Raw genomic sequence first — 14971 nt, forward strand, 5'->3', positions numbered from 1 at the left:
CATATGAATGAAAGGGACATTATAATGCCAAGTTGATTCAGAAAGTTTGAGTAGGATGCGACTTGCCCATTCCGAACCGCGCAACCGAGTCATCCGAGTGAATGCCAGGCCGACTCGGTTAACATTAAAAAAATATGTTTTTTTGTTGAAAGCAAGATTTGACCCCCAACCTCAACTTAAAGTTTTGGTAAAATGACCATTAGACCATCTCACCTTTGAGTGTTATCATCAGATATATTTAATAGATATTTGAATAACTAAAAAAATCAGTATTTTTTTTTTCATGCCTTTTCTCATTTAATTCATGTGTTAAATCATTAACATACATATATGAATGTATAGGTGCATATTTATGATAATTTTTCTCTTATGAATTTTTTTGTTTAGGTTTCTATGCATATTTTTGGCTGACCTAAATATAATGAATTAATCATTGGCAACAATTTTAGTCAATTATTTTGATGTTATATTTTGTTTACATTTGAATAATTGAGTAATTGCCACAACATTCTTAATTACGAATATGTCTAGTGATATTAAGCTTCGTCACATAAAGTTAATGATATAAAAAATTGTGATTAATTATGGAGATATAATATTTTAACCCCACAAGGTAAATATTATATTTAAGTGATTAATCAGGATGGGATATAAATATTCAAAAAAATTCTAGTTGCCCACAGGCCTAGAATATTCCTTTACAAACAATTTTTTTATCCAATCATAAAGTGACATAAATCGCTTTATGTGTTATAATCTAAGCCCATTAGCCTAGAATATTTTTTTACAAACAAATTTTTTATCCAATCATAAAGTGACATAAATTGCTTATGTGTTATAATCTAAGCCCACATGAAAGATTATAATGACACATTGATTTAGTCCTCAAGGAACTTGAAATGAAGTTAAGATTTCAATTCATCTTAAATGAATTGATTCAACTTCAACTCATTCTTAGGTATTAGTGTAGACGAGTTCAAGTGCATTGGAAAAAAAATTCCAGTGTTAGTGCCCCAAAATAAAAAATGTGATATAAACAAGAGTATGAGTAACTTTTTATAATATACTTAAATAGCACATATATCTAAACATATAATTAACCAAAATAAACATGGTTACTACACTTATATGTGATTTAATGTGTAGATTAAAATATATTATTAAACTAATTAAAGAAAGACTATATTATATTACTTAATTATTACAGTTTATTATAAATTAATATAATAATTACGTGAGACAAGAATTAATTATAAAAAAATAATAATAATAACAAAAGTGAATATAATAAATAAATTATTTTTTAACAACATAAGATATATTTTAACATTAAAAATCACTAATTTAATATAGTAATAATAAATAAATAAATAAATAAATATATCATTTTATCAATAACATAATATATATATTTACGTATTATTAATTAATAATATATTACCACAAAATTTAAAACCATTGGTTTAATTAATTATAGCAATGTGATAATTAAACCAAAACAATTTATCAAACGTTTACTTTAATCATATTTTAATTACGACTATTAAATCACTAATTTAATACAGTAATTAAAAAATGAATATACTGAATAAATAAATAAAATATTTTATAAATAACAAAATATGGATTATTTTACAAAATAAATATAATGAAGTTATGACAAACCAACGTCATCTTCCTCATGGCACTAATAATGGCGGGAGACAATAGCGGGTCAACAGGCAACAACGACGGAGGCGGCGTTCCGATGGTACGCCGAGAGGGAGAATAGAGGGAGGACGAGAAGCTCTGCGATGAAGCGGTGGCACGGCTCTGCAACAGAGGGAGTCTGAAAGGGAGAATAGAGGGAGGCCGAGAGGCTCTGCAACAGAGGGAGTCTGAAAGGGAGAACAGAGGGGGAAAAATTCAGGGGAGGAAGGCCCAGAAGGGAGAAAAGTCGAGAGGGAGAAGAGAGCGGGAGAAGCGGACAAGAGAGGGAGAAGGGAGAAGAGAGCGGGAGAAAAAATATTTGGGAGAGGAAGGTAGAGAGAGAGGGAGAACAGAGCGAAATGAGGAAAAAAAATTTGTCGGGGAGGGAGAGATGCGTCCTGCGCAATTAATTCATGTGAATGATTTGCAAAATAGGTATGAAACATGATTCCCTTATTTTTGCTTGAGAAGATGACCTAGTGTGATTCAAATGAAGAGGTGTTCATTCACCGCTAATGGCCTAATCGAATGAATGGAGTAATGCACATGCACTTCATCTCTTCTTCATTTTGTCCATATTTTACGACAAAAATTGTGGAATCTAAAAATGTCAGGTTCCTTGAGAATGATGAAATTAGTGGGAATAGCCAACCTCGAAAGTTAGTTTTTGAGGAGCATAACAATTATTAACCCGCTCCTATATCTTCACATAGATTGGTATTGGTTGTGTTTCAAGATAATCATTAGGACTTGATTCCTCAAGAATAACCAATAGTTGAAGAACAATATCATCATGAGGATATTCTTATAGATCCAGTTACTCAACATTCTCAACCTAAAAAATGTTGAAGTACCATCAAGAAGATCTTCCAAGAGTTAGAAAATTTGCAATTTCTTCAAAGTATGAAATGTTCATTCAATAATCTTACATGGAGACCTAGAGGAATAGGTTTACATGAAATAACTTGAAGGTTTCATTTATGAGGGGAATCATCACTTGGTTTGTAGGCTTAAGAAATCTATATATGGGTTGAAACAAGTCTCCCACCAGTGGTATTTAAAATTCCATGATGTTATTTTTTCATGTGGTTTTACGGAGAATACCATGGATCAATGTATATATCATAAGGTCAGTGGGAGTAAAATAATTTTCTTAGTATTATATGTCAATGTTGTTTTACTTGCTTCAAGTGATTTAGGTTTACTTCGTGAGGTTAAGCGATTTCTCTCGATGCAATTTGATATGAAAGATATGGGTGAAACTTTTATATCATAGGCATAAAGATTGAGAGAGACAAATCCCGAGGGACATTAAGATTATCTCAAGAAACCTATATAAAAAATTAGAGAAATTTTGTATGAAGAATTGTTCATTTGGTGTTACACCTATTATCAAATGTGACAAATTAAGTTAGGAACAAGGTCCTAGAAATGAATTGGAGAGAGAACAAATGAAAAACATTTTTTATACTCCCACGGTTGGGAGTTTAATGTATGCTCATGTTTGCACAAGACTTGACATCGCATATACAAATGGAATATTGGGCAGATATCAAAGCAACCCAAGTTTTGGACCATTGGAGAGCTGCAAATAAAGTCATGCGATACCTTTAAGGGACTAAAGACAAAAAACTTACATATAGTCGATCTGATTATCTGGAGGTGATTGGATATTTAGACTCTGAGTTTGTCGGTTGCCTTGACTTGAGAAAGTCAACATCAAGATATGTTTTCTTATTAGCTGGACAGGCCATTTCTTGGAGAAATGCAAAATGATATTTAATTGCTACTTCTACCATAGAAGTAGAGTTTTTAGCATATTTTGAAGTGACATCACAGGCTATATGGTTGAGGATTTTATTTTTGGGTTTAAAATTGTTGATACAATTTCCAAGTCATTGAAGATCTATTGCGATAATTCCACTACATTGTTTTTTGCCAAGAACAATAAGAGCGAAAGTCATAGTAAACATATTGACATCAAGTATTTAACTATTCGAGAACATGTCAAAGCAAACAAAGTGGTTGTGCAACACATCAACATTGGATTAATGATTGTTGATCCGTTGACAACAGGTTTACTACCCATTGTTTATAAGAGACATGTTGATCACATGGGATTCTGTTCTATTAGGTAATTTTATGTGATTGAGATCCTTTATGTTTATATCGTATTTTGTCAATTGAAAAAACTCCGTGAATTTTATATTTGTCTTCTCTTGTTTAGTTGTATAAATGACATTTAGAGAATGACAATATATATATTTAAATTTGATGATCCTGAGTGAACATTTGGAAGTTTATTCATAAAGATATATGTCATATATGGTTCTCATTCAAAAGAAAATAGTTGCATTGTGATACGTGGAAGTTAATATTTACTCTAAAGAACTTACCGTCACGATTATTGTAATTTAAATTCTTTTATTTAGGTATAAAGATATTATGTCTATTGGAAAAAAATAGAATGTATCAATATTGATTGATACATATTAAGTATTGAATAGGTCAAGTGGGAGAATGGCAGTTCCCTAGTTTTTAGTTTGACCACAGAGGCAATTTGAATTCTCCAACAAGGAAATTCTGAATAGACAAGACGTTCTTCTGCAACTTCTGGAATTTAATCGTTATGGCTAGAGGTAAGTGTTCATACTTCTGTTTACATTCTAATTATGAATTTCATGATTTATGATAGAAATTCGTTTTCTTACAGACATTCAACATTGAGAGCTAGCTCTGTTGCTGAATCATCCTTCTTTTGAAAAAAAAATTAGGGGTAACATGTAGAGAAGAGATGGGTAGCATAACAAGTTGTAATGGTGTCATCATAACCACTACAACTCTTCACGATCATGTTGTTGGAAAATAAAATGACGCTTTGCTCTCTAGTTCTCTCTAACGTCTCTGTTACATTCTAAAGTTTCAGAAACAGAAATGGAAGAAGAAGAAGGGTGACTATAACTCTCTCTGTAGTCTAATCTTTCTTCTTCTTATCATTTTACATAGTTTACAGAGGTATTTATAGCATTGAAGGGTGAATAAACACCACATAAGACTCTATTATATGGCAAATGCATTGTCATACACGTTTCTTTCTTCTCCAAAGTTCTTTGCCAGCGATGAGCTTATCTCCAAGAAACCGACTTTAGCTGCCGACTTATCTCTTAATCACGAAGTTTCCTTGAGTTGGGCTTGGATCATGGATCAAATTTATGATCCAACACCCCCCTTAAACTTGATCATGTGACTCCAAGTAGATTCCTTAATCTTATGTAGTCTTTGCTTCCTTTTGTAGCTTTTCTTGCAATGTTCCTTTTAAGTTGCATGAACGTAATTTCTCTCAAGTCTTTAGTTTCTTCAATCATCACGACGATGTGCGGATTGTCTTTTCACATCTTCTAACTTTTCATCATTTCTAGACAGCTGCTACTCTGGATTAAACTCGGATGATTTCATATGTAAGGATTCGAATTCACCTCTTAATATTTTGAGACGGACATTCTTCACTAGGGGTGGCATCGAGCCGAGCCGAGCCCGAACTTGCCTATGTTCGAGTCGAGCTTGATTTAAATATTTTGAGCTGAACCACGTCTCGAGCCTAAAATTTTTATCGAGCTCAAGCCCAAAAATTTTAACCGAGTTCGAGTCGAGCTTCAACATACATTTAAAACTTTTTAAAAATTATATATAAAATAAATTGTATATAAAATTATGTATATATTTTACATAAAATTGGGTATGACCTCTGCATAAAATTGGGCATAACCTATATATATATATAATACATGTATAAGATTGGGTATGACCTCTACTTAAAATTGAGCATAATCTATGTATATAATACTTATATAAAATTCGGCATGACCTCTACTTAAAATTGGGCATAATCTATATACATAACACTTGCATAAACACTCCATAAAATTGTCTATACATTCGATAAACACTCCATGAAATTGTTTATACACTCTATACATTCCATAAAATAGTTTAAACACTCCATACAATGCATAACATTATGAATAAACTCCAAACAATAATCAAACACAACAAAATTAAATGAAATACCACTATCAATTTACAATCACCCAAATAAAAACTATAAATCCTTTAAATAAAATCCTATTACTATTAGAGACTTACTAGAAAATTACAAGAAATATTTTAAATTTTTCTTAGGAAAATTAAATGGACCTTTTATTACCTTTCCTAAGGAAATAAATAAAAATTAATAATTAATCTAATATATTATTATACTTATCGACAAATTTTTAATCAAATAAAATGTCAAACACAAAATTGCTATGAAAATTACCTCATGCTTAAAAGGATTATATTATCAACTATCAAATACTTATCTAAAATTTTTCTATACGGTTTTGTAGCCCATCTTGGCAAGAAAATCTTACTTAGAAAATTATATGATTTTTTAACAAGAATTTATAATTAGAAAAATATTTTCAAAAAACATGAGGCACTAATGGTCCCTATATTTCTACTAAAAATGTTTTTTCAACATTTATTGAAAAAACCACTAATAGTCTCTAGAAACATATTTCTACTAAAATATCTTTTCAATTTCTTCAAGAGCCTTGAGGAAGGGATAAAGAGTTTTTTTTTTCCTTGTTTATGATTTCACACGTAGGGGTGGCTTCGAATAAATTATATATATAAAATTATGCATAAATTTTAAAAAAATAATGATAGGGGAGGTTCAGGATTGAATTTCAATAATGGATTAAAATGCACCAATATTAATATTTTTTACTCCAATTGTTGTCTAGCTTGTTTTGTAATTTTTGAATCTGGCTATAAATTTTCTATGGCCTCCTTAGTGCCCCTAGATGAAAATTTATATTCTAGGAAAAACTAGAAATATTTTTGCTATGATACATATTCCCAAAAAACCTTTAAATAAAATCTTATTACTATTAGTGACTTTTTAGAAAATTACAAGAAATATTTTAAAATTTTCTTAGGAAAGTTAAATGGACATTTTATTGCCTCTTCTAGGGAAATAAATAAAAATTAATAATCAATCTAATATATTTTTATACTTATCGATAAATGTTTAATCAAATAAAATGTCAAACACAAAATTGCAATAAAAATTGCTTCATGCTAAAAGTATTACAACATCAACTGTTAAAATCTTATTCAAAAATTTTGTATACAGTTTTCTACCCCATCTTGGTAGGAAAATCTTACTTAGAAAATTATATGATTTTTAATAAAAAATTTTAATTAGAAAAATGTTTAAAAAAAACATGAGACACTAATAGTTCATAGAAACTTATTTCTATAAAATGTATTTTTAATTTTTTTTCAAGAGCTATGAGGAAGGAGAGTTTAAGGAATTTTTTTTTTTTTTACTTTATGATCTCGCACGTGCGAAATCATCTTCGGGCGGGGGAGGGGGGAGATTATTTCTCCCTTAATTTCTCCCTTGGACTTACTGGTTCAGGTTTTTCACCGAGATGACGCAGAGGAAAGGGGGTTACGACGCCGGGGAGGACCTATTTTCAGGGATGACGGCTGCGACAGAAGTGGTAGTGACGATGGAAACAAAGGCGACGACGAGGAGAGGAAGAAATCGAACGAACGGCCATAGAGGCGGTCAGCACGCAGCTGTCGACGGCAGTAGAGGCAGCGACAACAGCCGACGGGAGGGGCTGGGCGGTGACGAGGAGAGGAAAATTTTCCCCCCTAGTTCTCGCTCACGCTCCCGCTCCCGACCCGATACGATACCGATGCCGACTCACCTTAAGCCGACTTGTGAGCCGACGAACCGAACCTGGCTTCTGTCGAGCTCGGCTCGTTAAGGTAAACAAGCTGATTTCAGAGCTCGAGCTCAATAGATAATGAATCGAACCGAGCCGGCACCGAGCCGAACTCGAGCCGCTCGCGAGCCAGCTCAGTTCGAAGCCACCCCTATTCTTCACCTTCTCGACCCCTTTGTAAGAGGTTTGCAACTTCTTCTATGTTTCTCTAGCGGAGGTTGCACTTGAAACCATCATCTAATGCTTGATAGATGAGGTAGAGAGCTTTTTTGTCCTCTCTTTCTTGAATCCTTCAAAGTTGTTTTTTTGCTCTTGTGTAAGAGCATCTTCTCTTTCTGGCTCGATAAAGCCTTTTTTCAGTGATGCCCCAAACATCGTGTGCTCCAAGAAGAACCTTCATCTTGATACTCCAATTGTCATAATTATTGTTCTTGAGAGTCAGAACTTGGAACGATGCCACACTATTTGTTTTTTTTCTATAAAAAATTTTGGAAATTTGTTTCAAAGTTTATACTTTATCAAATCGAAGCTCTCGACGAGATGAATCCAACGCAGCCAAAATTACCCCGATTGAACGTCGGACGAGCTTTTACGAGCCACTAGAATATTACTGAGTCAAATCACCGAGTTGAACCGAACCGACCGAGTTGGAGCCGGGTTGAGAGAGAACCAAAAGAGTTGTTCGCGCGGGAACCGTTGTGTTAACGATTTTGATGAACCTGGGTCGAGCAGAAACCCGAAAAATAAGAATTCGGGACCAAGTTCAACCGGTCTTCTTTTTCCCTACCGAAAAACCAGAGATGTCGTCATCTCTGTTTCTAGAATTCCTTTCGCCGAAAGATTGGCAACAGAAGTGTCGTACAAGGATTCCAACTAGCTTTGATACCACTATTAGAAAATAAAATGGCTTTTGCTCTTTGGTTCTCTCTAACGTTTCTGTTACATTCTGAAGTTTCAGAAACAGAAACGGAAGAAGAAGGGTGACTATAACTCTCTCTATATTCTAATATTTCTTCTTCTTATCATTTTACATGGTTTACAGAGGTATTTATAGAGTTGAAGGATGAATAAACACCACATAAGACCCTGTTACTTGGCAAATTCATCGTCATACAGGTTTCTTTCTTCTCCAAAGTTTTTTTGCCGGGGATGAGTTTCTCTCCAAGAAATCGATTTTAACTAACAACTTATCTCTTAATCAGGAAGTTTCCTTGAGTTGATCTTGGATCATGGATCAAGTTTATGATCCAAGACGCGGGGTAAAACTATAGAGAGGTAGCTTCTAATTTCAACCCGAATACCTACACAAAGATTTTTTAGGCAGATCATGAGTTCAGTCACTGGAATTGGTTAATATCCACATGTTTGCATTCTGCATATAAGCAGTGGTCGGTAATGGCCATGGCTTGGATCCCGTACCTTACATAGAAGCCATCAGATAACATGTGAGAAATCATGAAGGGGTAAGGTTACGGAGGAGCTGATGATGTTTCGGTAGGATCGAGAGGAAAAGGTTGATTTTCTATGTAGGTGAATGGTGGCGGCGGTGGCTATTTCGGCTTTACGTCGACTGCCCATCTTTTTGTACACTGTTCTTTAAAAAATTGTGTACCATGGAAATACGGAAATATATGATGATGATGAGGATGAGGCGAGCACTGGGAGGTCTTCGAGAGATTCTCCTGATTTGTAGTATCGGAGGTGGGCGGCGCCCGTGTGGAAGTTGTCTGCCGACGGTGATTGTTGTCACGAGGCGAAGGTGGCAACCGCGGGTTAGATCTTCTCATGGATTCATGGTTTCCATTGGCACAAGTACTGAGAGGCAGTACCGTCATCAGCATCAAAATGAGAAAGAGACGAGAGGGGAAGAAGAGAATGAAAAGACATCGCTGCTTTCTTCCCCGTGCCGCTACAGCTTGTGAAGTAGTAAGCTCTCCCTTCTGCGTTTTATAGGCATCCAGCATCTTCCATTTAACCCAGGAAATTAACCATGCTACTGCTTACTTTCTTGGAGCAGAATCATTTACCAAGAAAAGACTCTCGTCATCGTCAATTGGAGATGATATGCAGTCGTCTCACTCATTGATGCATCTCCCACCTCGTGATCACTTACAAAATCGTGCATTTTATACTCAGTGGGTATGAGGAAAGTTGGAAACTCTCATAATGACATCGTAGATTAATTTACAAAAAGGTCCTTCTCTCTCTCTCACTTTCTTCTAGGTTTCTGTAGTAGTTTCTCCGCAGGTAATTGTAGTTCTTTATTAATTAATGAACACAAAAACTGTCGTTGATATTTGCAGGTGCACACAACCATTGGGCAAGCTCAATACGCGACCTTCTGGAGCAGAATTTACAACAACGGAAGCGTCATCGACACAGGTTTCACCACGCAGCCGCCCAGCCGCCGCCGGCAACGCCAATCTATTTGTTTTCCATGTCATTAAAGAATGATGATTAAATAGTTAGAGTTAATGATGAAAACAAATAGTAAGATTAAATAGTACTTGTTGCCATAAGCATGTATGTCACCAACCCTAAACTGGATTGACATTTATGTGTGACATTTGATAGTACCTTAGAATATCTGTAATATACTTTAAGAACTGCATTCTATGATCACTCTTGTGAATATGTCATCAAACAGTAGGATTTGAACTCTTACAATTTGCTTCAATATTTATTTTAGTAAAAATCAAACTCTCTAGAGAACAATCCATTCAGTATTGACACTCCAGATCAATCTTCAACAGAAACCAAACTTATTCGAACATAGCGCAAATTTGCTTCTTAAATCACACAAAATTATTAATTGACGGCACTGCAGACCTTCCTTATCTGGCCGGCAGATCCTGTAAGAGGTTCAATGTCTCCCATCTTCACCATGGCTGCTGCAAAATCAGAGAAGAAGGTTTTTGGGCTGTTGCTGTACTCGGTAACAATATTGTCTGTAGATCCTCCACTGAACAGAACTTGGTCTGATTGCAAGAGGCCCTTCTTCTGAACCAGGTTCTTGAAGAAATTGTTGTCGAAGTAGTTAGGTGTCACTACATCAATAGCTGCCAAATTGGTGTCTCCGCCTGTTGAAGGGCAGGTATCCTTTCTGGTGCTGGCAAAGCTAGCATCTATGGTGGTTGCATTGTAAATCCTGTCCCTGAAGGATGAGCACTGTGCCTGGCCAATGGTGTGTGCACCTGCAAATCCACTTTCAGTCTGTTAATGGGGGGTGGGGGGAGGGAAGAAGGAGAAAGAGAGAGAGAGGGAGAGAGAGAGATGCCTGAGAGTGCAACCAAGTCTCTCTCACTGAGATCCTTTCTGCGGAAGGTTTCGATTAAGACGTCCAAATTGTCTGTAAATTTGGGAATGTCAGCAAAAGCTCTATCTTCATTTGCAGAGGTGGAATCTCTTCTTCCAAGCTTCACTGTCCATGACGGACCACCCACCTGTTTTTCAATGCAGAAAAAGAAAACTAGTCTTAGAATAACGTGGAAAACTTCATGAGTTGCAGATCCAAATCGCGCTTGAAGTCTAGTACTAACTGCAAATGAAGCATCTCGAGCTGCAACTGCAAGGATATCCGCACAGGACACAACTCCTGAACAAATCCCCTCCACTTGACTCTTCACGTCTTCAATAACGTCAAATCCTCGAACAGAATCCAAATTCTGGGGGGCATTCTTTTCACTCGTGAACGCAGATGTTGCGTCAAGCAGCACTGAAGCATCACATCCCTGAAAAAAATATACACCATAACCATAACCATCAATCTCTGAAGCACTTCCCCACGAAGCCAAACCAGTGAAAAACCACAAAATTACCTGGACGAAGCAGTCGTGGAAATGGAGACGAAGGAGCGAAGCAGCCATTCGACGTTCACTCGAGACAGCTTTCCCGATGGCAGCCCTTATGGTAAAGAGAGCTTTGGGGCATGATTTATCATAGAAAGTTGCAGACAACTGAGCTTCACATTGCATACTTGACAACACCAACATCACCGTAATGACAAAACAAACAAAGCTAGTTCCAAATGGAGACAAACCCATTTTTCTTCAAGATGTTTCAGTAAGAAAACAGGGTGTTTAACAGGTGATCCTGGAAGAAGACAACTGAGAAGATGATGAAGGGTCAGGTGAGCCATGATCACCTTTTATAGAGAGGGAGGCAGGGGAAGCGCGTGCGATATTCAACCGTCTTGCTTGCTATGGCTGCTTGACATTCTTTCTGAGTATTTTTTTATTCGAACTTCTAGTAGGTCTTGAGAAGAAAGTTAGGAAGAGAGGATTCCATTAAAGTAGAAGCCTAGCTTTCCCTTAGGTCCTCCTTTCTTATTTTGGTGAGGGTGGTGCAAAGACCAGATTCGCAGACTTGGGTACCTCTGAAACTGCATGTATTGGCTCAACAAATACTCACTTTTGTCAGTTTCAGCATATCTTATCCCTAACTAGTGCATTTACCTATCAAAATGCTGGGAGTCAATGGGCTCATTTCAGTAAGTTTTCTCTTGCATGTTGCAAAGTCTTAATTGAATCTCTCCTCTTACAACTTTTTAATAATTTATAGTGTTCCTATGGACAAGTGGGTTAGTAGAATAGACCTAAATGGAGGTGTTGTGCCCTCACAACTAACAGCTTCTATTGTTAGGCTGACACGTTAAAATAGGCACTCACAACAAATCGAGTTAGATCGGCCGAGTTGGATCGGAAACCACTCAGGGCCAGACTAGAATTGAAGAGTCAAGTCCCTCCCTACGACTCGATTCGCCCAGTCCAAACTGCTGGGTGAGGATACACCAACTGCTATGCATTCTCTTAAGATAAATATTTTTTTAATTGTTGGAAATTAATGTATTTCATGTCTATTTATCTATTGAGTTGGCTACTTATTGTTTAGTATCTGTTTGAATTTGCTTAGTGTAATTTGAACTTGGATATAGTTTTCACTCTTTTGATTTCTTTAAAGGAGTCTTGATTTAGACTATACAGCCAATAGCTGAAAGAAAATTCAACATTATGCAAAGAAAAACTGGAAAAGTTCCTCCACTCCACGAGTACTTAACGCATCAGCTCACAGAGTCTGACAGAAATTCTTCTTTATATTAAGAAAATGAATGGCTACCAGGTTAATTGAAGAATGTTTGACAATTAAGTAGGTGAGGATAGCGGAAGATGGAAGCCCAGATTCCATTCACATTAAGCTGCAAAGGGGGGTAGAACCAACCCCATCAAAATAAGTTGGAAACAGCCGAAAAGTGGATAATTTGGAGGAAGAATGTCAAAGAAGACTGCTGGGAGATTGTCTTCTTCTTCGTGCATGTTCTGCTGATTTCGCTCCAGAATGCTGGAGCTCTTCGTTTGGACGAAGGCGGATAACAAGACTGTAATTTGGGATATATACGAGTCAGATTAAACAAGAACTCTTCATTATCAGATTCAACTTAGGCAATAAGAAAGGAACATACTTAGACCCACAAAATAATAACTAACCAACAAAGAAGGGGGAGACACAATCTGCCGAAGATCAGATAACCAACAATGGTGAAAGGTGTGAAGATTTTATTAAAATCTCTGTAATCACCACAAATTGATGGTGAGAATTTACATTGAATTTATACATAAAATTTACAACAGATATTGGGTATTTTTGCCTCTCGGTGATCTGGTCATCGGCCCCTGTTTCCAGTAATAAGAACAGGTCGTCGGGTTGTTATTATGGTTTGTTAGCCTTCACACTCTCCCTCAAACTTAGCGTCGGATTGGAATAGACGTGAAGCTTGGAGTGAAAATATTCAAAAAGAGGGTGTGGAATACTTTTGGTGAAAATGTAGGCAACCTGCAGGTGAGATGATACATACTGTATGTGAAGTTCGTCAGCAATAACAAATTCTCAAAGAAAATGATAATCTAATTCAACATGTTTAGCTCGTTTGTGAGAAACTGGATTGGAGCTCAGGAAGATTGTACTTTTATTGTCACATAAGATAAGAAGTCGTTGTAGAATAGGAACATGTAGATTGCAAAGGAGATGCATAAGCCAAAGAAGTTCAGTTGCAGTGTGCGCAAGAGCATGATACTCAGATTCGCAGTTGGAACGTGATATAGTAGGTTATTTTTTAACACTCTAGGAAATCAAATTGTCTCCAAGATAAATGGAGTAACTACAGGGAGAGCGATGAGTGTCAGGACAGTCTTCCCAATCAACATTAAAGTAAGCAACTAGAGCACCAAGATTAGCAAATGGGCGAAAGGTAAGGCCAAAGTGAATGGTGCCTTTGAAATAGCAACAAATACGCTTAACAACAAGAAAATGATCTTCAACAGGAGCATGCAAGAATTGGCTAACAAAGTTGACTGCATGGGCAATGTCACAGTGCGTTATGGTCAAGTATTAAAGAGCGCCAACGAGAGACTTGTAAAGAGTGGGATCCGAAAATAGAGAACCATTAGAGGACAAATGTTGGAAAATGACTATAGGTGTATGAACATGATTGCTATCAAGTAACTGAGGTCAAGTAAGAATATCCCGTACATATTTGAGCTGACTGATGAATAGTCCATTAGTAGTTGGCAAAGCCTCAAGGCGAAGAAAGTAACTGAGAGGACACAAATCATTAGTGGCAAACTTAGAATTGAGCTTACAAGTGAAGTTGGGGTTATAAGAGCTGAGTTGTTTCCAGTAGCAATGGTGTCATCAACATAAAGGAGTAAATAGATAATGTCTGAGTGCTTATGAAAAATAAACAGAGAAGTGTCAACACAAGTGCAGGAGAAACCAGGTTGAGAGATAAAAGAGAGCAAAGAAAAGTCCAGAGGATCCCATGTGAAGGCTAACAAACAATACCAGTAATAGAGAGCACAACTCGGACAGTGATAGCCTTTACAACAGGATTGAAGGTGTTAGTATAGTCAATACCAAGTACCTGAGTGTAGCCTTTGGCAACGGGGCGTGCTTTGAGATACTCAATGGATCCATTAGCTAGAGCCCACAATGTTGGTTTTGGCAGGTCGAAGGACTAAAATCCAAGTTCGATTATTATGCAGAGTTTGAACTTCTTTATCCATGGCAGCAAGCCATGCAGGATTCTTAGTAGTGGATTTGAATCTTTTAGGCGCAAAAAATATGGGAGTGAAAAAAAAGTACCAAACATGTCTAAGTCACATGACGGTGTTTTCCATCAGCACGCCCATTTTGGGCAGGGGTATATGGACAAGAAAGTTGATGATGAATGCCAAAGGTATGAAAATGAGTTTGAAAACAAGTGTTAGTAAATTTACCCATGCCATCACTTTGAAAAAATTTAATACAGGAAATTTAATCGACGAGGAGCTCTAATACCATGTGAATATTTGATTAAAATCTTCGTAATCATCACGAATTGATGGTAAGAGTTTACATTGAATTTATACATAAAATTTACAATATAAATTGGGTATTTTTGCCACTCGATCTGGTCGTCAGCCCCTATTTCCGGTAATAGGAACGGGTCATCGGGTTAGAAGCAGCAG

The 14971-nt window shown here is 36.3% G+C and overlaps 1 protein-coding gene across 1 annotated transcript; it reads right to left on the reverse strand.

Moving 5' to 3' along the window:
- Positions 1 to 10277: 10277 nt before the first annotated feature.
- On the reverse strand, positions 10278 to 11512 carry LOC137944119 (lignin-forming anionic peroxidase-like). The gene is made up of 4 exons (XM_068789653.1): positions 11288 to 11512; positions 11009 to 11200; positions 10747 to 10912; positions 10278 to 10663 (listed from the first exon to the last, which is right to left on the reverse strand). Exons 1-4 carry the CDS (start codon positions 11510 to 11512, stop codon positions 10278 to 10280), a joined length of 969 nt encoding a protein of 322 aa, XP_068645754.1.
- Positions 11513 to 14971: the final 3459 nt, after the last annotated feature.

Source organism: Aristolochia californica, unplaced genomic scaffold (assembly GCF_029961685.1).
Source record: "Aristolochia californica isolate CCGP_79_NKW_82.1479 unplaced genomic scaffold, dmAriCali1.0.hap1 SCAF_11, whole genome shotgun sequence".
NCBI classification, from domain to species: domain Eukaryota; kingdom Viridiplantae; phylum Streptophyta; class Magnoliopsida; order Piperales; family Aristolochiaceae; genus Aristolochia; species Aristolochia californica.

What these genes read in the sequence shown, in the direction of transcription:
- LOC137944119 (XM_068789653.1), bottom strand. Translation starts at nt 11,512, where the DNA reads ATGGGTTTGTCTCCATTTGGAACTAGCTTTGTTTGTTTTGTCATTACG. An exon ending in CTCGAGATGCTTCATTTGCA is followed by an intron (nt 10,913 to 11,008) that starts GTTAGTACTAGA and finishes ATTGAAAAACAG; the next exon opens with GTGGGTGGTCCGTCATGGAC. An exon ending in AGACTTGGTTGCACTCTCAG is followed by an intron (nt 10,664 to 10,746) that starts GCATCTCTCTCT and finishes GTGGATTTGCAG; the next exon opens with GTGCACACACCATTGGCCAG.